Source organism: Schistocerca piceifrons, chromosome 10, assembly GCF_021461385.2.
Source record: "Schistocerca piceifrons isolate TAMUIC-IGC-003096 chromosome 10, iqSchPice1.1, whole genome shotgun sequence".
NCBI lineage: Eukaryota > Metazoa > Arthropoda > Insecta > Orthoptera > Acrididae > Schistocerca > Schistocerca piceifrons.
The window spans coordinates 125,815,680-125,841,210 of NC_060147.1; the positions used below are offsets into that span (position 1 = coordinate 125,815,680).

The 25,531-nt window shown below is 46.6% G+C and overlaps 1 protein-coding gene and 1 non-coding gene across 2 annotated transcripts in view; both read right to left on the bottom strand.

The window, feature by feature from the left end:
- Positions 1–394: 394 nt before the first annotated feature.
- On the bottom strand, positions 395–468 carry Trnat-ugu. The gene has a single exon. It is a non-coding gene; the product is annotated as a tRNA-Thr (tRNA).
- A 614-nt stretch (positions 469–1,082) lies between these two features.
- Positions 1,083–25,531, bottom strand: part of LOC124718927 — a 153,949-nt gene continuing 129,500 nt past the window's right edge. The window contains exons 9-10 of the mRNA XM_047244581.1: positions 10,513–10,674; positions 1,083–2,428 (exon numbers count right to left, since the gene is read on the bottom strand). Of these exons, the coding sequence (XP_047100537.1) occupies positions 1,347–2,428; positions 10,513–10,674 (1,244 nt within the window). The 3' untranslated portion in view covers positions 1,083–1,346. The remainder of the gene's footprint in view (positions 2,429–10,512; positions 10,675–25,531) is intronic.

The following is a 25,531-nucleotide window of genomic DNA, read 5'->3' on the forward strand; positions in this document are numbered from 1 at the left end:
AACTGCCTCGTATCACTAGCAGTCGAGATGACAGGCATCTTATCCGCATGGCTGTAACGGATCGTGCAGCCACGTCTCGATCCCTGAGTCAAAAGATGGGGGAGTTTGCAAGACAACAACCATCTGCACGATCAGTTCGACGACGTTTGCAGCACCATGGACTATCAGCTCGGAGATCATGGCTGCGGTTACCCTTGAAGCTGCATCACAGACAGGAACGCATGAGATGGTGTACTCGACGACGAACCTGTGTGCACGAATGGCAAAACTTAGGTTAGTTAGGCTTAAGTAGTTCTAAGTTCTAGGGGACTGATGACCATAGATGTTAAGTCCCATAGTGCTCAGAGCCATTTGAACCATTTGATTTGCCTCAATGAGGACAGCTGAAAATTTGTGCCCCGACCGGGAGTCGAACCCGGGATCTCCTGCTTACATGGCAGACGCTCTATCCATCTGAGCCACCGAGGACACAGATGAACAGCGCGACTGCAGGGAATTATCCCTTGCACGCCTCCCGTGAGACCTACATTCCCAACTGTCCACAATCTACATACCTAATGTACCTAATAGATATTTGCCCATCCACTCATTACTGGCGCACACTAAGGTGACAATTTTCGTAAGAGCTCGGGTAACCTGTGCACATTCGCACAGACGATGGTCAATAGCTGGTAGCCTTTAAATATATATATGAAGATAGTAACTGTTCTCTAAAGAACAGATACCGTTGGTGACCGTGCAGCTCCTCTGTAGGTCTTCTGCAAGCTCCTATGAATGTATGCGATGCCTTGGTTTCTACCAAAATAAAATCAATAACAACTGCCTGGAACGCAGACGATATTTTGAAGGCTACATACAGTGCCGCCACCTTTCCGAACTTTATGAAACTATAGGGGCTGAAGTGCAGACATTCCATAATGTTCTACAAAAAATTCTGCATTTTTTTTCAATTGGATCTGGCCAAGAAAAAAATTTGTTGCATTACTTATTGACCGTCCCTCGTATACACTGAGAAAGTTTTAAATTTGACAGGCATAAAACGTATTGAATATTGAACAATGGTTTAATGTGTAGTACTCAGTCAACGTATATTTACATGCACAAACAGGTACAAATTACAAGTTACTGCCTTAACTAAACTGCATCAATATAGTCCTCTCTCCTCTTCTTTCTCTCTCTCTCTCTCTCTCTCTCTCTCTCTCTCTGTCACACACACACACACACACACACACACACACACACACACACACACAAACACACACACACAGTCTCTCCCACTCTCTCTATCTGAAGTAGGCACACATTACGCAGCAGTTTTTTGGCCAGCAGTTAAGCTTTCCTGAGTTTCACGACTTCTTATTTCCTTTCCTCTTCATTATCTTAGTATGTAGATAACGGTTTTTCTCCAGATCCGTGGCGTTCGAGCTGTACAAGTCATTCTGAATGATCTCGGTTCCCACACTGCACCCTCCGCCAACACCGCCTGTTTGCGCATACAGGCTGTTCTCAACTATCTCACCTGGACTCCCGCCAGCTCTGTTGTCAATTTCCGCATAGTCCGCCTCCACCTCCTGGCGAACAGACTTAGCGTTCACACCACTACCAGAGTCTTTGTACAGATCATTATCGACTATTTCACTGAGCACTTCGGGTCGGGTATTGCCAATTTCTTCGTAATCCCGTTCTTCTTCCTGTTTAGCGAGCGCGTCCTTTCGGATCTCTCGCAGCTCCGCTGCACGTCCGAACTCGTCGGACACGTCTTCGTAATGCCCTTCCGGTTCCTGCGCGATCTGTTTCTGACGCAGAGCCCTGAGAGGCACGGCACTCTCGACCACTTTCCCAAAAGTGTTCTCCTGTTCGTTTCTGCTGGGCTGGCCGTAGAAGTCATTGTCGACTAATTTAGCCGAATAACCCTTCTTACCCTTTTTAACGACTTTAGCGTACATTTGATCGAGATCCGTTTCAGTTAAAGTATTCCTCTCCGGTTGCTTGTCGTACGGCATGTACAAGTTGTTATCGATCACCTGTACGGAAGCTCGAGACCACTCTTTTCCACTGGGCTCCTCATATAACTCGTTTTCAGCCATTTGGGAGGCGAAGGGACTTACTCCTTTCGTCCCGGCTCCAGTGTTTGCGTTATTTGGTTTCAGCTCACTGTAATGACTAGACGAGTTGTCGTCACCTATTTCACCGTACACGGGGCTGCATCGCCCTCCACAGACTCCTTCGTACAGACCGTCCGCATCGTCGGTGATTTGGCCGCGTTGGACTTCAGTGTTTGGGACCCGTCGTTCGTTGACACGTTTGACTAGTTTCTTTGTGTCCGCTGCGAAGTAACCGCTGACGTCATCATACTCGTCTGACGTGGAATGCTTTGATGACGTTGGCTCAGAAGCTGCGGGCGACAGCCTTTGTGGTGGCACATTTCCTGGAACACAGCGAACAAAACACGAGTTTATTATTTACTTCTATTTATTGACCCGTGTCTAACAATGGGAGGCCACGCGGATTTACTGCAAACTCCGTACACTCGTTGTACTCCATTACGACAACAAAATGTGTAAGCAGTAGCGCGTACTTCTCAAGCGTTACTGAGAAAATCGCAAGATAATTTCGGCCGTCGAATATACAAAAAGGTACGGCCAAACTTTCAGGAAACATTCCTCACACACAAATAAAATAAAGATGTTATCTGGACATGTGGCCGGAAACGCTTAATTTCCATGTTAGAGCTCATGTTAGTTTCGTCAGTATGCTTCCTCGATTCACCGCCAGTTGGCCCAATTGAAAGAAGGTAATGTTGACTTCGGTGCTTGTGTTGACATGCGACTCATTGCTCTACAGTACTAGCATCAAGCACATCAGTACGTAGCATCAACAGGTTAGCGTTCATCACGAACGTCGTTTTGCAGTCAGTGCAATGTTTACAAATGCGGAGTTGGCAGATGCCCATTTGATGTATGGATTAGCACGGGGCAATAGCCATGGCGCGGTACGTTTGTATCGAGACAGATTTCCAGAACGAATGTGTCCCGACAGGAAGACTTTCGAAGCAATTGATCGGCGTCTTAGAGAGCACGGAAAAATTCCAGCCTATGACTCGCGACTGGGGAAGACCTAGAACGACGAGGACACCTGCAATGGACGAGGCAATTCTTCGTGCAGTTGACGATAACCCTAATGTCAGCGTCAGAGAAGTTGCTGCTGTACAAGGTAACGTTGACCACGTCACTGTATGGAGAGTGCTACGGGAGAACCAGTTGTTTCCGTACCATGTTCAGCGTGTTCAGGCACTATCAGCAGCTGATTGGCCTCCACAGGTACACTTCTGCGAATGGTTCATCCAACAATGTGTCAATCCTCATTTCTGTGCAAATGTTCTCTTTACGGATGAGGCTTCATTCCAACGTGATCAAATTGTAAATTTTCACAATCAACATGTGTGCACGCAATTGTGCAATCACGTCATCAACACAGATTTTCTGTGAACGTTTGGGCAGGCACTGTTGGTGATGTCTTGATTGGCCCCATGTTCTTCCACCTACGCTCAATGGAGCACGTTATCATGATTTCATACGGGATACTCTACCTGTGCTGCTAGAACATCTGCCTTTACAAGTATTGTGGACGGCTGTGGTACAATACGCCATTTTCCAGGGCTGCATTAGCGCATCAGGGATTCCATGCGACGGAGGGTGGATGCATGTATTCTCGCTAACGGAGGACATTTTGAACATTTCCTGTAACAATGTGTTTGAAGTCACGCTGGTACGTTCTGTTGCTGTCTGTTTACATTCCATGATTAATGTGATTTGAAGAGAAGTAATAAAATGAGCTCTAGCATGGAAAGTAAGCGTTTCCGGACACATGCCCACATAACATATTTTCTTTCTTTGTGTGTGAGGAATGTTTCCTGAAAGTTTGGCCGTACCTTTTTGTAACACCCTGTATATTTGTGCGTGGCCATTTTAATCATGAAGCGGCTGCCGCCTTGTGGTGATGGCACGGTAGCTCAGCGTGTTCGATCACAGCGTTAGCTTCCCTTTCTAATAAAGAAACTGAGCGAACGGATAAACGAACGAATTGAGCGGGTGTAATCGGATGTCCGCCCTGAACAAATTTAGCGAACAAGATAGAACAAAAAGTATTTTTAAAAAAAGAAAGTGGTTGGCGTTCAAGCCGCTGGATCGCTGGATCGAGTTCCGTTCGTCAGTTGTTTTTTTTTTGTTATTTTCAGCACAGTCATTTTCTTTACTATTTATATTACAATTGATGTAATGGGAGAAATACGTGTAATCGGATGAACTTTTATTAAATTTACAATGTTATTTGGCAGTCTACTAATTTTTATTACCACAAATAATATAATATCCGTAACTATCGATTAGTAAACGACCAAACTCATACAGTGATACTGAAAATGTGTGCTTGTCCGTGTCTTCAAAACTGTTCGTATTTAATCGAAAGAGAACGAGAAATTGCTTCTCGGAAGACGCTATTAAAATACACTCGATACTGCATAACCAATTATCAGCGCCGATTTTTAGGGAAATACTGCGTTATGCATGGTTTGTTTCCAAACTATCGTCTGAAAGAGAGGTTTTTGAAAATGTTAAAAAGGTTTGTTTTTCCACATAAAACGTCGAAAGACCATGCGTATGCGGAGACACAGCATTTATTCGATGCAGCTGGTGCCGTTTAACTTTATGTTTTCCATGTATTTACGAAAAATACCATCCTGCAACTTGTACTCGTAATGTCGAAAGCGACGATTAATTGTACATCTTTCGAAAGTCGTCTGTGCCGGTCAAAACTTGGAGGTAACAAATCGTTTCGGGCTCCTTCCAGGTATAAGGGATTTCTCAAATCACGGACAAGCATTCACTTTCAGTATGACTTTATGCATTTGGTTGTTTACTAGTCGATAGTTATGAATATTACATCATTTGTGACAATAAAAATTAGCAGACTGCCAAATAACATTATAAATTTAGTAAAATTTCATCCGATTACACGTATTTTCCCCATTATATCAATTGTAATATAAATACTAAAAAAAAGGTGTTGAGAAAAAGAAAAAAAGACTGACGAACGGAACTCGATTCAGCGATCCAGCGGCTTGAACGCCAACCACTTATTTTTATTTTATTTTTTTAATACATATTGTTCTATCTTGTTCACGGAATTTGTTCGTTCATCCGTTCGCTCAGTTCTTTTATTATAATGGGTAGCAAACGCTCTGACCGAACACGCTGAGCTACCGCACCGACAACATTTTTTTTTTTTTTTCATTTTGTTCGGTTTTGTTTGTTGCATCTGCTCGGGGCGGACGTCATAAGACATCCGTTTAAGTTCGTTGTTGATCGATTTACTCAGTGTTTTTATTACAGTGGGAGCTAACCCTCTGACCGAACACGCTGAGCTACCGTGCAGGCACACTCCGCTGCAACCGTTTCATGGTTAAAATGGCCACGCACAGTTATATACTGGACGACCGAAATTATCTTGCGATTTTCTCAGTAACGCTTGAGAAGTACGCGCTACTACTTACGCATTTTGTTGTCCTCATGGAGTACTACGAGTGTACGAAGTTTGCAGTAAATCCGCGTTCCAAACGTCGTGGCCTCCCCTTGTAAGAATATGCAAATTTTAAAAATAACTTTTTCATTGGAAATATTCATGGTAGAGCTTACAAGCTTACTTACTGTACTATACATACTGTACATGATATAAATAATTGTTTACAACACACCACAGCGGTGCAAAGGAAGTCGCGACAATGCTAGAACAAGTGAAGAAATGCTCCTGTTGGAGCACAAAATGGGCAGAGTCCGTCAAGAAAAACATACACACTTTCAGGAACGAAAAGTATTACACTACTGGCCATTAAAATTGCTACACCACGAAGATGGCGTGCTACAGACGCGAAAATTAATCGACAGGAAGAAGATGCTCTGATATGCAAATGATTAGCTTTTCAGAGCATTCACACAAGGTTGGCGCCGGTGGCGACACCTACAACGTGCTCACATGAGGAAAGTTTGCAACCGATTTCTCATACACAAACAGCAGTTGACCGGCGTTGCCTGGTGAAATGTTGTTGTGATGCCGCGTGTAAGGAGGAGAAATGCGTACCATCACGTTTCCGACTTTGATAAAGGTCGGATTGTAGCTTATCGCGATTGCGGTTTATCGTATCGCGACATTGCTGCTCGCGTTGGTCGAGATCCAATGACTGTTAGCAGAATATGGAATCGGTGGGTTCAGGAGGGTAATACGGAACGCCGTGCTGGATCCCAACAACCTCGTATCACTAGCAGTCGAGGTGACAGGCATCTTATCCGCATGGCTGTAACCGATCGTGCAGCCACGTCTCGATCCATGAGTCAACAGATGGGGACGTTTGCAAGACAACAACCATCTGCACGAACAGTTCGACGACGCTTGCGACAGCATGGACTATCAGCTCAGAGACCGTGGCTGCGGTTATCCTTGACGCTGCGTCACAGACAGGAGCGCCTGCGATTGTGTACTCGACGACGAACCTGGGTGCACGAATTGCAAAACATAATTTTTTCGGATGAATCCAGGTTCTGTTAACAGCATCGCGATGGTCGCATCCGTGTTTGGCGCCATCGCGGTGAACGCACATTCGAAGCGTGTATTCGTCATCGTCATACCAGCGTATCACTCGGCGTGATGGTATGGCGTGCCATTGGTTACACATCTCGGTCACCTCTTATTCGCATTGACGGCACTTTGAACAGTGGACGTTACATTTCAAATGTGTTACGACCCGTGGCTCTACCCTTCATTCGATCCCTGCGAAACCCTACATTTCAACAGGATAATGCACGACCGCATGTTGCAGGACCTGTACGGGCCTTTCTGGATACAGAAGATGTTCGACTCCTGCCCTGGCGAGCACATTCTCCAGATCCCTCACCAATTGAAAACGTCTGGTCATTGGCGGCCGAGCAACTGGCTCATCACAATACACCAGTCACTACCCTTGATGAACTGTGGTATCGTGTTGAAGCTGCATGGGCAGCTGTACCTGTACACGCCATCCAAGCTCTGTTTGACTAAATGCCCAGGCGTATCAAGGTCGTTATTAAGGCCAGAGGTGGTTGTTATGGGTATTTATTTCTCAGGATCTATGTACCCAAATTGGGTGAAAATCTAATAACATTGTAAATTTAATAGATGTTCATTCGATTACACTTATTTTTCTCATTACATCAATTGTAATATAAATAGTAAAGAAAATGACTGTGTTAGAAATAAAAAAAAAACTGACGAGTGGGACTCGACCCAGCGACCCAGCGATTACAGGGCTTGATCGCTAAACATTCTTTTCTTTTCTTTTTCTTTCTTTTTTTTAAAAAAAGTCTCATTGTTCATTTTCGTTTGTTGTATCTGCTTGGGGGGGACGTCACAAGACACCCGTTTCAGTTCGTCGTTGATCCAGTAACTCAGTTCTTTTTTATTGCGGAGAACAGCTAACCCTCTGACCGAACAAGCCTTTTTTTTTTTTAATCTAATTTTGTTCGCTTTCCTTCGTTGCATCTGCTCGGGCTGGACGTCGTAAGAGGGCTGCTAACCCTCTGACCGAAAGCTGAGCTACCGTCCCGGCAAAGAACCGCTTCATGATAAACATGGCCACACACAGGTTTATATTTGACGTACGAAATTATTATGCGATTTTTTCAATAGCGCTTGAGAAGTACGCGCTACTGCCTACACATTTTGTTGTCCTAATGGAGTACTACGAGTGTACGAAGTTTGCAGTATATCCGCGTTCCAAACGTCTTTTTTTTCATTATTGAATTTTGATTCCCCCCAAAGGAGACGGGCTGGCAGCAGCTTAGTATGCTGCTCTTCAGCCTACAGACTTTGTTTTAAGAAGATGAAGATAATAAATAATAAAAACAGGCGATAAAATCGGGGACTTAAATGGTAACATGGCGAAAAAATCGTGGAACTTAAAATATACACTCCTGGAAATTGAAATAAGAACACCGTGAATTCATTGTCCCAGGAAGGGGAAACTTTATTGACACATTCCTGGGGTCAGATACATCACATGATCACACTGACAGAACCACAGGCACATAGACACAGGCAACAGAGCATGCACAATGTCGGCACTAGCACAGTGTATATCCACCTTTCGCAGCAATGCAGGCTGCTATTCTCCCATGGAGACGATCGTAGAGATGCTGGATGTAGCCCTGTGGAACGGCTTGCCATGCCATTTCCACCTGGCGCCTCAGTTGGACCAGCGTTCGTGCTGGACGTGCAGACCGCGTGAGACGACGCTTCATCCAGTCCCAAACATGCTCAATGGGGGACAGATCCGGAGATCTTGCTGGCCAGGGTAGTTGACTTACACCTTCTAGAGCACGTTGGGTGGCACGGGATACATGCGGACGTGCATTGTCCTGTTGGAACAGCAAGTTCCCTTGCCGGTCTAGGAATGGTAGAACGATGGGTTCGATGACGGTTTGTATGTACCGTGCACTATTCAGTGTCCCCTCGACGATCACCAGTGGTGTACGGCCAGTGTAGGAGATCGCTCCCCACACCATGATGCCGGGTGTTGGCCCTGTGTGCCTCGGTCGTATGCAGTCCTGATTGTGGCGCTCACCTGCACGGCGCCAAACACGCATACGACCATCATTGGCACCAAGGCAGAAGCGACTCTCATCGCTGAAGACGACACGTCTCCATTCGTCCCTTCATTCACGCCTGTCGCGACACCACTGGAGGCGGGCTGCACGATGTTGGGGCGTGAGCGGAAGACGGCCTAACGGTGTGCGGGACCGTAGCCCAGCTTCATGGAGACGGTTGCGAATGGTCCTCGCCGATACCCCAGGAGCAACAGTGTCCCTAATTTGCTGGGAAGTGGCGGTGCGGTCCCCTACGGCACTGCGTAGGATCCTACGGTCTTGGCGTGCATCCGTGCGTCGCTGCGGTCCGGTCCCAGGTCGACGGGCACGTGCTCCTTCCGCCGACCACTGGCGACAACATCGATGTACTGTGGAGACCTCACGCCCCACGTGTTGAGCAATTCGGCGGTACGTCCACCCGGCCTCCCGCATGCCCACTATACGCCCTCACTCAAAGTCCGTCAACTGCACATACGGTTCACGTCCACGCTGTCGCGGCATGCTACCAGTGTTAAAGACTGCGATGGAGCTCCGTATGCCACGGCAAACTGGCTGACACTGACGGCGGCGGTGCACAAATGCTGCGCAGCTAGCGCCATTCGACGGCCAACACCGCGGTTCCTGGTGTGTCCGCTGTGCCGTGCGTGTGATCATTGCTTGTACAGCCCTCTCGCAGTGTCCGGAGCAAGTATGGTGGGTCTGACACACCGGTGTCAATGTGTTCTTTTTTCCATTTCCAGGAGTGTAGAACAAAGGGATGATGGTGCTAATAAAATACATATGAAGCAGACAGGTAAAATAATACACAGACAATTAAAAAACATGGCGACAGTCTGGTTACCGTTTGCAAAAGACATAAAATTCACACCCAGCGACAGCACGGTTTCTGTTCACAACACGGGAAAAGACGAAACAACACCAAACATTCAATGGAACACTGCACGAAAATACGACATACCACAGCCGAGAGCATGTGGGGAGGAAACTGGACGGATGACAAGAAAATAAAAAAGGGGGGAGGTGAGGAAAAGCGAAGGGGGGAAAGGAGCCAATGGAGGATGAGGACCCATAAGAGGGGTGGGGGGTGCTAGGCAGATGCGACAGAGAGTGGGGCAGGCAGAGGATGGGAATACAAAAGGACTCCAGGGGGGGGAGAGGGAGGTAGGGAGGGAGAGGTTAGGCGGGGAGAAACACAGGATGGAAGGGGGGAAGAGGGAGCACAGGGAAAGGATGGAGGAAAGGAGGGGGGAGTGTGAAGATCAGAGTTGATGGGAGGGATAAATGGTAGGAGAGAGGGCATCATCTGGGAGGGGGAGTTGACGAAAGCCACCTTGGGAAAGGACATGAAGGGTGTAGAGATGGAGGGTAGGGGGGACACAATGGTGAAGGCGTGGCAGGGGGCAGGGATGGGAGAGGAGAGGAGCAACCAGGGGGTGAGGGGGATCAAGGCGGCGGGAGGTGTAGTGTATGTGGACATGTTCGAGGAATATGAGCAGATGGGGGAAAGGAATGAGGTCATAGAGGATCTGCGTGGGGGACGGGAGGCGTATACGGAAGGCGAGGAGGAGTGCATGATGCTCAAGGGTCTGGAGGAACTTACAGAATTTGGGGGGGGGGGGGTGGGAATATCCGGACAGAACTGGCATAACAGAGGATTCCAAACGTTGTGACCTCCCCTTGTTACAGTTGCTGAGCTAGGCTATGCAAATGCAGATCCGACATGATATTAGGAAGTATTCCGTGACTTTTGTCACCTCAGTATAATAGACAGGTTTACTATTCTCTGTTTTTGTGGTGTGCGGCGCGAATGCGGCCCCAGCTACTTTACAGTCATACGTACCAGTTGCTGACTTCCTCCGCCTATTCCTGACGCAGAGGAACGCCGCCAGCGCCACAGCGGCCACTGCAGGAGGCAGAAGGAACAGCAGCAGCCAGGTAGCCTTGCCCCCAGTGGACGCTGGAGTCCTGCGCCCCTCACTGCTGCAGAGAGGGCGCTTCCTGCCTGCAACAACACGTGGGGGGAGCGAGTGGTTATTCACAGCTTGGGCTGCAGCCGCACTAGGCTGCATTCATGAGAATCAAAGGGTCTGACGCAGGGTGACAATTATTCAACACATGCAGTTCAGAGCTAGTTGTAAGATGGCAAGAACTATGCCCCTTACCTGAAGTCATTAAAGATCACCTAATTCAAGTTGAGCGAACAGTAAGGCTGAACAAAAATAACTGACAAGGCACAATGCATCTTGTAGAGGGTATAGTATGGAAATATTGGAATAATTAATGTCGGGTGATGGTTTTAAAGTAATTCACACGACATGAAAACTTTGTGGAAATGCATTCATTTACTGGAGGCTAGTTTATCCCAGGGAAGTATTCAGAGTTGACTGTGGCCAGCTGGGGAGCGGTGAAGGGAAGCGGCAATAGGCAGCTTATGGCGACTCAAGCTCTGAGAAAGCGGTAATGGGGCGCGGCCTCCAGCTGCCTTAAGATGAGTGACAGTGAGCTGGTGGCTGACCCCATGCTGGTGTACCAGGAAGCAGACGGAGAACTTGTACACCTATTGATAAGTGTCCGTCGTCCCGTTTTCAGTGAAACATGTGAGTAAGCTGCACAAAGCTAAGGTGGAGTGGTCAACAGAGGCCAAAATATGCGTGTTCGTGACTATAGCAACTTCACGCTGCATTCACGGTCCGCAGTGTCTGAAGTAAATCAGGTGAAGAGCGACAGAATGAAATACACCGGGAGGAATTTGAAGTGCTCTCCTGGGAGTCAGAATTCCGGAAAAATTGGTGTTTTGTGCAGACGATAACCTTGATGGGTGGCCTGGGAGGAGCTAAATAGCAGAAGTTGAGAGAAAGGGAAATTTTGTGGGAATTTGTTCACTTCCCAGAGCAGGCATTGGTTGGCGCTGGCCATCGACACATAATTAACGCGACTTGTGCTGCAATTGGCGTAAGTGATTTTGCTGGAGGGGAAACCGAGGCGAAGAGCGGACTGGGAGATGTCTCCATAGTGATCTTCCGTTCCCAGCTTGCCTAGAGTGCGGACGTGGCGTTCTTTACTCAGCTTGCCTGAGAAAGAGTGAGCATCTCTGCAGTTTAGGACTTAGCAAATGGAACGATTGAACTTGGAGATAGAAAGTTTTGGTTCAGCTATGTACTGAGCAAAATAGCTAGGAGTGAATAGCAGAGCACAGCCTTGCAGCACCACGAGGTCGCCTGATGTCCACACGACGACGCCGCTCCGCCACGCTGTATTCGGTGACATTGCGCCCGCTCCGGCCACTGATTAATGTGTTGGATCACGTCGGCAAAGTTTCCACGAGGGTTTCATGGACCGTGTATTGGGGAATTCTTCTTGCACTTCGCATCACGCCTAGGTCAGTCGGTAGGAATTAATTTTGATTTATTGCGCTTTACTCCACGTAAAGGCAATTTATTACCGTTAAGAGAGTCATGTAATGTGATGATTGAAGGTTGGGAGTTAAAATAAATTTCTGCTAATCGATTGCATCTGTTTTCAATCAAGTAGTTGAAATCCCAAGTCACTTTCTTCATTAATTTTATGTTCAACATTTGCAATCTGGCGTTCAATAGCTGAATATAACATCAATGTGCACCCCTTTTTAATTAAAAGTGATCAATTCTGAATAAATTAATGTCAACACTGCCACCACAGTTCAATCAGGAGTCACAGGGCCCTATTACTTTCTTTGCATTATCCGATATTGCGTCAGTTTTGCACTCTCTGTTGATCTGTTAGTCAATTAGCTGGGGTGAACACACGCCAAAACCAGATAAGTGTGGGGTGTTACATAGCAAGGGGTGTCCCATGAGTATATGCCAAACATACGATGACAAGCAGATAGAAGAAGTGGACAGTGTTAAATTCTTCGGATTACAGCTAGATAACAAATTCAACTGGGAGGAGCACACCACAGAACTGCTGAAGCGTCTTAACAAATATCTATTTGCAATGCGAATTGTGTCAGACATAGGGGACATAAAAATGAAAAAGCTGGCATACTATGCTTACTTTCATTCCATAATGTCATATGGGATTATTTTTTGAAGCAATTCATCGAGCCAAGCTAAAGTTTTCCGATCACAAAAACGTGCAGTAAGAGTTATATGTGGTGTGAACTCAAGAAAAAATGGTTCAAATGGCTCTGAGCACTATGATACTTAACTGCTGTGGTCATCAGTCCCCTAGAACTTAGAACTACTTAGACCTAACTAACCTAAGGACATCACACACGTCCATGTCCGAGGCAGGATTCGAACCTGCGACCATAGCGGTTACGCGGTTCCATACTGTAGCGCCTAGAACCGCACGGCCACTCCGGCCGGCGAACTCGAGAACATCTTGCAGAAGCCTGTTTAGGGAACTACTGCTTCCCAATATATTTATTCCTTAATGAAAATTGTCATTAAAATACACTCCTGGAAATGGAAAAAAGAACACATTGACACCGGTGTGTCAGACCCACCATACTTGCTCCGGACACTGCGAGAGGGCTGTACAAGCAATGATCACACGCACGGCACAGCGGACACACCAGGAACCGCGGTGTTGGCCGTCGAATGGCGCTAGCTGCGCAGCATTTGTGCACCGCCGCCGTCAGTGTCAGCCAGTTTGCCGTGGCATACGGAGCTCCATCGCAGTCTTTAACACTGGTAGCATGCCGCGACAGCGTGGACGTGAACCGTATGTGCAGTTGACGGACTTTGAGCGAGGGCGTATAGTGGGCATGCGGGAGGCCGGGTGGACGTACCGCCGAATTGCTCAACACGTGGGGCGTGAGGTCTCCACAGTACATCGATGTTGTCGCCAGTGGTTGGCGGAAGGTGCACGTGCCCGTCGACCTGGGACCGGACCGCAGCGACGCACGGATGCACGCCAAGACCGTAGGATCCTACGCAGTGCCATAGGGGACCGCACCGCCACTTCCCAGCAAATTAGGGACACTGTTGCTCCTGGGGTATCGGCGAGGACCATTCGCAACCGTCTCCATGAAGCTGGGCTACGGTCCTGCACACCGTTAGGCCGTCTTCCGCTCACGCCCCAACATCGTGCAGCCCGCCTCCAGTGGTGTCGCTTCTGCCTTGGTGCCAATGATGGTCGTATGCGTGTTTGGCGCCGTGCAGGTGAGCGCCACAATCAGGACTGCATACGACCGAGGCACACAGGGCCAACACCCGGCATCATGGTGTGGGGAGCGATCTCCTACACTGGCCGTACACCACTGGTGATCGTCGAGGGGACACTGAATAGTGCACGGTACATACAAACCGTCATCGAACCCATCGTTCTACCATTCCTAGACCGACAAGGGAACTTGCTGTTCCAACAGGACAATGCACGTCCGCATGTATCCCGTGCCACCCAACGTGCTCTAGAAGGTGTAAGTCAACTACCCTGGCCAGCAAGATCTCCGGATCTGTTCCCCATTGAGCATGTTTGGGACTGGATGAAGCGTCGTCTCACGCGGTCTGCACGTCCAGCACGAACGCTGGTCCAACTGAGGCGCCAGGTGGAAATGGCATGGCAAGCCGTTCCACAGGACTACATCCAGCATCTCTACGATCGTCTCCATGGGAGAGTAGCAGCCTGCATTGCTGCGAAAGGTGGATATACACTGTACTAGTGCCGACATTGTGCATGCTCTGTTGCCTGTGTCTATGTGCCTGTGGTTCTGTCAGTGTGATCATGTGATGTATCTGACCCCAGGAATGTGTCAATAAAGTTTCCCCTTCCTGGGACAACGAATTCACGGTGTTCTTATTTCAATTTCCAGGAGTGTATATCACTTTTTCAAATCAACACCTCAATTCATGGAATCAATACTAGAAATAAGAATAACCTTCACAAAGATTTAATGTCACTTACTCTTGTACAAAAAGGTGTGCATTATTCAGGAACACACATTTTCAATAACTTGCCAGCAGCCATAAAAAGTTTAACAACCAATGAAATTCAGTTTAAGAGAAGCCTAAAGGATTTATTGGTGGCCAACTCCTTCTACTCCATTGATGAATTTCTCAGTAGAACCAACTGATATATATATATATATATATATATATATATATATATATATATATATATCCCCTCGTTTCCGAGTGTTCCGGGTAATTAGAATAGAGTTCAACGTAAACATTATTTCCGTCCTTTTTTCTGCTCATGAAAACCACACATTGCATGTTGTACCTCCATATATACAGGGTGTTACAAAAAGGTAGGGCCAAACTTTCAGGAAACATTCCTCACGCACAAATAAAGAAAAGATGTTATGTGGACATATGTCCGGAAACGCTTAATTTCCATGTTAGAGCTCATTTTAGTTTCGTCAGTATGTTCTTCTGCCTACGCTCAATGGAGCACGTTATCATGATTTCATACGGGATACTCTACCTGTGCTGCTAGAACATGTGCCTTTACAGGTGCGACACAACATGTAGTTCATGCACGATGGAGCTCCTGCACATTTCAGTCGAAGTATTCGTACGCTTCTCAACAACAGATTCGGTGACCGATGGATTGGTAGAGGCGGACCAATTCCATGGCCACGTTCTCCTGACCTCAACCCTCTTGACTTTCATTTATGGGGGCATTTGAAAGCTCTTGTCTACGCAGCCACGGTACAAAGTGTGGAGACTCTTCGTGTTCGTATTGTGGACGGCTGTGATACAATACGCCATTCTCCAGGGCTGCATCAGCGCATCAGGGATTCCATGCGACGGAGGGTGGCTGCATGTATCCTCGCTAACGGAGGACATTTTGAACATTTCCTGTAACAAAGTGTTTGAAGTCACGCTGGTACGTTCTGTTGCTGTGTGCTCCCATTCCATGGTTAATGTGATTTGAAGAGAAGTAATAAAATTGCTCTAACATGGAAAGTAAGCGTTTCCGGACACATGTTCACATAACATATTTTCTTTCTTTGTGTGTGAGGAATGTTTCCTGAAAGTTTGGCCGTACCTTTTTGTAACACCCTATATATATATAACTTCTGCACAATTTCAGTGCAGTAATGTGTTCATTGTAAATAACTATTTAGTAGTTGTATAACACGTTTATTGCCTTATAAATAAGTAAAAAACTTTTTTATTTTAAATTTAGTGCATTAGTATCTGTAAAACGATTCTTTCATATAGCGTTCATAAAAAAATGATGACCATGCCACTTGGGACCTGTGGAATGGTACATCAGCTTATTTGTTTGAGTTGTAAATATATGTCACGTATTGTTGTTTTTCTGACATGTTCTACATCCTGGAGGACCTCCTCACTACGGATCAATTGGAATGAAAGTTAATCTAATCTAATCTAATCAGCTACACACATCAAAAAAAGTTTTGCATCCCCTCGTTTCCGAGTGTTCCGGGTAATTAGAATAGAGGTCAACGTAAACATCATTTCCGTCCTTTTTTTCTGCTCATGAAAACCACACATTGCATGTTGTACCTCCATACAGTGAGACCTTCAGAGGTGGCGGTCCAGATTGCTGTACACAGCCGGCCGAAGTGGCCGTGCGGTTAAAGGCGCTGCAGTCTGGAACCGCAAGACCGCTACGGTCGCAGGTTCGAATCCTGCCTCGGGCATGGATGTTTGTGATGTCCTTAGGTTAGTTAGGTTTAACTAGTTCTAAGTTCTAGGGGACTAATGACCTCAGCAGTTGAGTCCCATAGTGCTCAGAGCCATTTGAACCATTTGCTGTACACACCGGTACCTCTAATATCCTGTAGCACGTCCTCTTGCATTGATGCATGCTTGTATTCGTCGTGGCATATTATCCCCAAGTTCATCAAGGCACTTTTGGTCCAGATTGTCCCACTTCTCAAGGGCCATTCGGCGTAGATCCCTCAGAGTTGTTGGTGGGGCACGTCGTCCATAAACAGCCCTTGGCAATCTATGCCAGGCATGTTCGACAGGGTTCATGTCTGGAGAAGATGCTGGCCACTCTAATCGAACGAAGTCGTTATCCTGAAGGAAGTCATTCGCAAGATGTGCACGATGGGGGAGCGAATTTTCGTCCTTGAAGACGAATGCTCGCCAATATGTTGCCGATACGGTTGCACTGTAGGTCGGAGGATGGCATTCACGTATTGTACACCCGTTACAGCGACTTCCACGACCACCAGCCGCGTACGTCGGTCCCACATAATGCCACCCCAAAACAGCAGGCAACCTCCACCTTGCTGCACTCGCTGGACAGTGTATTTTAGGCGTCCAGCCTGACTGGGTTGCCTCCAAACACGTCTCCGACTATCGTCTGGTTGGAGGTGTATGGGACACTCATCAGGGAAGAGAACGTGATGCCAAACCTGAGCAATCCATTCGGCATGTTGTTGGGCCCATATGTACCGTGGGGTTGTGGTTGCAAAAACGTCGGAGCGAAGCTGTGCATCGTGCAGCCTATTGCGCACAGTTTGAGTCGTAACACGACGTCCTGTGGCTGCATGAAAAGCATTATTCAACATGGTGGCGTTGCTGTCAGGATTTCTCCGAGCCATAATCCTAGGTAGCGGTCATCCACTGCAGTAGTAGCCCTTGGACGGCCTGAACCAGGCATGTCATCGACAGTTCCTGTCTCTCTGTATCTCCTCCATGTCGGAATAACATCGCTTTGGTTCACTCCGAGACGCCTGGACACTTCCCTTGTTGAGAGCCCTTCCTGGCACAAAGTAACAATGCGGTCGCGATCGAATAGTCTATGCATGGTTGAACTACAGACAACACGAGCCGTGTACCTCCTTCCTGGTGGAATGACTGGAACCAATCCGCTGTCGGACCCCTCTGTCTAATAGGCGCTGATCGTGCAAGGTTGTTTACAGCTTTGGGCAGGTTTAGTGACATCTCTGAACAGCCAAAGGGACTGTGTCTGTGATACAATATCCACAGTCAACGTCTGTCTTCAGGAGTTCTGGAAACCGGGGTGATGCAAAACTCTTTTTGATGTGTGTATATAAGAGACAGAACTAAATTCATAGCGCTATGCTTGATATAAGTTATAATGGAATTGTACCAACATTTACTACAATATCGTAATTTACTAAAGGTGCAGAGGCCATTGTCTACCCTCGGTTCTGTTTGAAAAATTCGGAGGTTAAAGTTCAAAAGTTCCTGAGCTGAAAAGACAGTCCTGTGTATACAAGGTGAACATTAATAAAACCGACAAACTGCAGGGACGGATTCCCGTGTGCAAAGGGGAAAAATGTCCTATGAATATGTGTCGGTAAACGGACGGTGTTCGTGCAATGACAGCAAACCTTCCCGGAACACAGATAAGAGATGCATCACATTCGAGTCACATGTTCAAAGTGTCCTTTTTTGGGATTGCAGGTCATAGTGATGTAGCGATTGTCATGCAGGATACATATAATCGTACTTATGTACGTACGCGCTGCTCATGCATGGTTGTTTAGATCTTTGGGCAGGTTCAGTCACATCTCTGAACAGTCAAAGAGACTGTGTCTGTGATACAATACCCACAGTCGACGTCTATCTTCAAGGGTTCTGTGAACTGGGGTGGTGCAAAACGTTTTTTGTTGTGTGTATATGAAATAAAACCGTCATAACTTCTGAACGGTTTACGTTGGGATGGTCAAACTACTTGGTTGGCCGCCGGGCATGAGGGGAATTAGTATGTGGACGCGCCTTGGTGTTGTCGGCCATTAGCACGTGAAAATGTCACGGTACAGTGTGCCTCAGTGTATAGCGCTTTAGCGCTTGTGAAGGCCTATTATAGAGCAATAACAGTCCTAATGCGGTTCAAAGGAAATTCGCGACCGAGTTCAAGATGAAGACAACTGGTCAAACTGTGGTTAGAATCAAAAATTTGCTTCGCAAGTTTGAGAGAACTGGTAGTGTTCGTGATGACAGTGTTGGCAACGTCGGTCGTCCTAAAAGGGTGAAAACCCCTGAAAACATCGAGAAGACACGCACTGTGTTTGAAATCAGCCCCAGCAAATCGGACGAGCTGCAGAACAGGTGGAAGTCAAGTGGGAACAGCTGTATCAAATTGTTGTTGAAGACCTGCGTCTCTTCCCATACAAAATGCTATTAAGCCCCAGTGGTTGTGTTTGCCAACACTATTGTCCAGAGAACAGACAAACAGGACTTTGATGTGAATATGGTTTGATGTAGCGGCGAAGCCCACTTTCATTTGGACGGGTTCCTCAGTAACCAAAACTGGCACTTTTGGGGGACTGAGAAACCGCATTTTGCGATCAAGAATTCCTTCATGACGATCATGGTTCCCGACGGCAGTGACAATTTCCGACAAGATAATGCACCATGTCACAAGGCCGGGAGTGTGATGGAGTATTTCGAGGAACACAGTGGCAACGTCCAGTTGGTGTGCTGGTCCCCCAAACTGCAAGATGTGATCCCAAATCGATTGGGATGTGATTGAACGTGGCATCAGAGCTCATAGCTCCCCTCCATGGAATATACAGGAATCAAGTGACTTGTGTATGCAGGTGTGGTGCCAAATCCCTCCAGCGATCTACCAAGGCCTCATTGCTTCCATGCCACGACGCGCTGCTGCTGTTATCTGTGTTGAAGGCGGACAAGGCAGTTATCAGGTAGATGGTCATAATGTTCTGGATGACCAGAGTATTTTATCGTCGTCTAATTAAACTAAGATTAATACATGTTTACCTTGGTAACGTAAAGAGAGCTATTCTTTACATATGTCCAAAGTACAATGCATCCCCACTCGCGTTCAAATGGTTCAAATGGCTCTGAGCACTATGGGACTTAACATCTGAGGTCATCAGTCGCCTAGAACTTAGAGCTACTTAAACCTAACTAACCTAAGGACATCACACACAGCCATGCCCGAGGCAGGATTCGAGCCTGCGTCTGTAGCACCAGCGCGGTTCCAGACTGAAGTGCCTAGAACCGCTCGGCCACATCTGCCGGCTCCACTGGTGTTATAAGAAACGGTGAGCCTGCTCGAGGGTTAACATAATGAATAGGTAATTGAGGTGTTCTTTTCATAATTCGTATTGCTACTCGCAAGATTCATACTGCCTACGCTCGAGCTAGGAATCGAAGTAGCTGTTCATTTATGTTTGTGATAAGCTATATTTTTCCCTTTATTCGGCGCAGCAGCCTAGCATAGAAAGACGGTGGAGGGAAGCAAGCAACCGACCTTCGGCACAGCCATAAACGTGTAGTAGGGCAGAAGGTGTCTCTACCCTTAAGCTGTTGGCACACGGACTGTGCATTGGAACGTTGAGCGTTGAGCGTGCCGAGTTTCTGACGTCACAGCGTGGAATAGCACGTTCGGGAGTCTTTCCGAACGTGCAGAGCAATATCTGGCATGTCAGATATTCTGAGCGTGCGTCTGAGCGTTGACCAATGAGATGGGACAACGCCACCTACGTCACACGCACGCTGTCTCCCTTCAGGACAGAGTTTCGAGGCGCCATATTGGCATTTATTTCAAGCCTATACGTATACATGCCGTTTCTGAGCACCAGCAAACAGAATTACTCGAAAACCCGTTGTTAACTGTGTGATTCGTTCCAACAAAATAATGAGAATCATCATATTCGTGGCAACAGAATTATTGTAACTTGGGTATTATGAGAGTATGCCATTTGAAGGCAGCAACGCACTGAAGATCCAACCAAAACCCATTGTTCTTGATACAATTTGTTATAATTAATTTAATTTTTTAATTCAGTAAATGTGGCCGCTTTCATAGCCGATGAGCGTTGGTGACAACAGGACTGAAAACTATTTGCCTTCCTTAGAAATGTACTCTTTTCCTATGTGTATAGTCATTTAGCTGGGATGAGCTATATAGAGCGCTGCAAAGGGCTTAGATCGTTGAAGAAATTTAAAAAAAACTAGACAGGTGCGAACAGCACTCACGCACTGAGGGTCCCGTACAAACTTAATTATGTACTGGACAGTTCATCCATCCCGGGAAGAATCTCGACGATTTTTGCCTGTTATCGACATTGTTAGTAGCAATATAATGGTCCCAGGTCGGATAACGAATGACGAAAGAAATATTTTTTTCTCGTGATATAATTACAAATTTACAATTTTAGATTTTTCCCTTATTTGTACTATGAAATTTTTCTCTCGCCAAAATTCATGAATCTGTACCAACAGGAAGCACCCTACAGGTTTTGGTGAGTGAGTTTGCGAGTTTATAAATATGTGACTTTCGTGGCCATATATCTTGACAGCATTGTCCTAGAAGATAATATTTATTACACCACCAAGGACCATAGACCTTAGTATGTGACATAAATTTCAACGTGCTACGTCTACCCGTTCCTGAGAAAAGGGGCCTTGACAGACAGACAGTGTGATAACAAATGACAAAAAAATCGTCTGGTACAATTATAAATTCATAAATATCGGATTTTTTGTTTCATTTATGCACTGATACAGTGTTTCTTGCCATATTTCTTGATTCTAGACCCGTGGCAAGCATCCTGTATGTTTTGATGACTGAGTTTGCGAGTGTCAAACTATGTGACATAAACGGCCTTATCTTTTGATTGCATTGCCTTAGAAGCTCCACTTTGCCGGCCAGTGTGGCCGAGCGGTTCTAGGCGTTTCAGTCTGGAACCGCGCGATCGCTAAGGTCGCAGGTTCGAATCCTGCCTCGGGCATGGATGTATGTGATGTCCTTAGGTTAGTTCTAAGTTCTAGAGGACTGATGACCACAGATGTTGAGTCCCATAGTGCTCAGAGCCATTTGAACCATTTGAGCCAAGCTCCACTTTTTTTACATCGAGAAGTGACCGTACACTTCAACATGTGGGATAAATTTCAACTCGATACGTCTAACCATTCCTAGCAAAAAGGGTTTTGAACAGGTGGACAGACCGGCACGCAGGCTGACTACAAAATGATCCTATAAGGACTCCGTGTTTAGTAAGTGATGTACGGAACCCTAAAAATGGAAGGTCTAAATCACAGTATCGATACACTGCATGTGCTCCTGAAGAGACATCAGGCCGCGCAACGGACAAATCAGCGCAGACAGTATTTTATTCTTTCATTCTACACTGAAGAGGTAAAGAAACTGGAACACCTACCTAATATAGTGTAGGCTGCCTGCGAGCACGCAGAAGTGCCGCAACACGATGTGGCATGGACTCAACTAATGTTTGGTGGCCAGTGGAAGTGTTGAAATTCAGAAGAGTGTTCCTGGAGCCACTCTGTAGCAATTCTGGACGTGTGGCGTGTCGGACTGTCCTGCTGGAATTGTCCATTTCCGTCGAATTCACAATGGACATGAATGGATGGAGGTGATCAGACAGGATTCTTATGTACATGTCAGCTGCCAGAGTCGTGTCTAGACTTATCAGGGGTCTCATATCACTCCAACAACTCACGCCCCACGACATGTGACATAAATTTCAACTCGATACGTCTAACCATTCCTGACAAAAAGGGTTTTGAACAGGCGAACAGACCGGCAGAAATGCGGGGTCCATGGATTCATGAGTTCAAATTCAGTAACATACTTATGATTAAAGTTTTCAGCAACTGGGAATACCTTACGGCTGGCCATCAGCAGAGCGATGTTGCTTTAATGACGCAGGCACGGTAGCTCAGCGTGTTCGGTCACAGGGTTACCAGCCCTCTGTTATATAAAAAAAAAAAACTGAGTTAATGGATAAACGACGAACTGAAACGGGTGTCTTGCGACGTCCACCCCAAGCAGATGCAAGGAACAATAGCGAACAAAATGAGATTAAAAAAAAAAAAAGGTAATGAGTAGCGTGACTGATATGTTTAAGGATTGAAATCTACGGCGGCGGTTCGCGTCCCGGAACTGTCGAATTTTTTTCCTAACATTTCCGTTTTTATTAGGTTCTGATTCTTTCTTATTATTTTAATATAAGTATGTACTATAGTATTCGATGTTATGTAAATATAAGTTCACCTTTTGTTGACGAGTGAGTTTGTTCAATTGGCTTAATCTGAAGGACAGCTAGCGCTAATTGTATAAAGATACTTTTGCTCCTTTTTCTTTTACGCTTCGTAATTCACATCCTGCGAAGATTATGCCACTGGGTAGGAACAGTGATCAAGTACAGGGTGTTTCAAAAATGACCGGTATATTTGAAACGGCAATAAAAACTAAACGAGCAGCGACACAAATACACCGTTTGTTGCAATATGCTTGGGACAACAGTACATTTCAGGCGGACAAACTTTCGAAATTACAGTAGTTACAATTTTCAACAACAGATGGCGCTGCAAGTGATGTGAAAGATATAGAAGACAACGCAGTCTGTGGGTGCGCCATTCTGTACGTCTTCTTTCTGCTGTAAGCGTGTGCTGTTCACAACGTGCAAGTGTGCTGTAGACAACATGGTTTATTCCTTAGAACAGAGGATTTTTCTGGTGTTGGAATTCCACCGCCTAGAACACAGTGTTGTTGCAACAAGACGAAGTTTTCAACGGAGGTTTAATGTAACTAAAGGACCGAAAAGCGATACAATAAAGGATCTGTTTGAAAAATTTCAACGGACTGGAAACGTGACGGATGAACGTGCTGGAAAGGTAGGACGACCGCGTACGGCAACCACAGAGGGCAATGCGCAGCTAGTGCAGCAGGTGATCCGACAGCGGCCTTGGGTTTCCGTTCGCCGTGTTGCAGCTGCGGTCCAAATGACGCCAACGTCCACGTATCGTCTCGTGCGCCAGAGTTTACACCTCTATCCATACAAAATTCAAACGCGGCAAACCCTCAGCGCCGCTACCATTGCTGCACGAGAGACATTCGCTAACGATATAGTGCACAGGATTGATGACGGTGATATGCATGTGGGCAGCATTTGGTTTACTGACGAAGCTTATTTTTACCTGGACAGCTTCGTCAGTAAACAGAACTGGCGCATATGGGGAACCGAAAAGCCCCATGTTGCAGTCCCATCGTCCCTGCAAAAGGAATCATTGGCCCATTTTTCAGATCCGAAACGATTACTGCATCACGCTATCTGGACATTCTTCGTGAATTTGTGGTGGTACAAACTGCCTTAGACGACACTGCGAACACCTCGTGGTTTATGCAAGATGGTGCCCGGCCACATCGCACGGTCGACGTCTTTAATTTCCTGAATGAATATTTCGATGATCGTGTGATTGCTTTGGGCAATCCGAAACATACAGAAGGCGGGGTGGATTGGCCTACCTATTCGCCAGACATGAACCCCTGTGACTTCTTTCTGTGGGGACACTTGAAAGACCAGGTGTACCGCCAGAATCCAGAAATAATTGAACAGCTGAAGCAGTACATCTCATCTGCATGTGAAGCCATTCCGCCAGCCACGTTGTCAAAGGTTTCAGGTAATTTCATTCAGAGACTACGCCATATTATTGCTACGCATGGTGGATATGTGGAAAATATCGTACTATAGAGTTTCCCAGACCGCAGCGCCATCTGTTGTTGAAAATTGTAACTACTGTAATTTCGAAAGTTTGTCTGCCTGAAAATGTACTGTTGTCCCAAGCATATTGCAACAAACGGTGTATTTCTATCGCTGCTCGTTTAGTTTTTATTGCCGTTTCAAGTATAGCGGTCATTTTTGAAACACCCTGTAAGACTGACCTTGAGGTCTTACTAAAATGTGGGAATGATGAAATAACGTTTATCTTATGTCGAGAAATATTGCAAATTTGTATCACACTGTTTGTAATGGAACTTTTATAAGCCTGTGTCCTTATTGATTGGACATGGCACTTTCCTTTCCTTTTCGTGGACAATGGAGGAAACGTGCGTTTTAATAGAGCTAATTTGGAAAATTTAGGAGCGCCTGTTTAGTAATCAGTGTGATTTACGAACTAGAAACATACCGCAACTGCCGCTGGAGTGCGTTGTGATCGCGTACGTACCGTGTGCACTCCATGACTATTCCCATGCCCACTGGAATGCCTACCGGGATACCCTCGCTACCCGGATCGATAGCCACCCTCTCGCCTATCACCACCCTGATGACGTTACCCGTGCCGCCTCCTTTCTCCAGCAGACCTTATCCGAGGCCATGGAGGTCCACATCCCTACCGCCGCCATCCACGTGCACCGTCTCACTTTAGCCCAGAGGCCGTCCTCCTCCTCCGTGAATCCCGTTGTCTCTACCGTGCCTTCCTTCACACGTGTGACCAGGAGACACTGCGACGCCACCAGCAGCTCCAACTTGCTCGCCGCCACGATACGCCGGGACTGGCGACAGACATGCATCCGTCTTAATGCTATCCTACCTATCAACTCGTCCAAGTACTGGTCACCCTTCCGCCGCCTTGCCGTATCTAGCCCCCCTCCTACTACCCTCTCCTTCATGATAACCACCTCTTTCCTGATAACCTTAGTAAGTCCAACCACTTTGCTTCTTACGTCTCCGATGTCTTTACCCTCCATAACGATCCCCAGTTCGATTATTCCCTCTTCCCTGATGTCTGCAATCGAACTGACACCTCTGCCCCTCCACTCGCTCCTGCCTTCCAGTACTTGGACAACATTACACACACCGAACTCAATGCCCCAATCAATACTCAACATATCATCTCTACACTCCACATGAAACGCACCACTGCTCCCAGTCATGACCGTGTTACCAATCGTCACCTTCGTGACGCTCCCACCTCCTTCCTCTCCACCCTGGTCAGGCTATATAATGTGGTCTTGTCCACCGGCTTCTACCCTGACCTGTGGAAAACCTCCCGGGTCCTGATGCTCCTCAAACCTGACAAACCGCCATCTGCTGTCTCCTCTTACCATCCTATCAGCTTTACTTCGGTCTTCAGCAAGGTCCTGGAATCCATCCCCACCCAATGCATCCATCAGCATCTCAGCCAGCACTGCCTCCTTCCCCATAC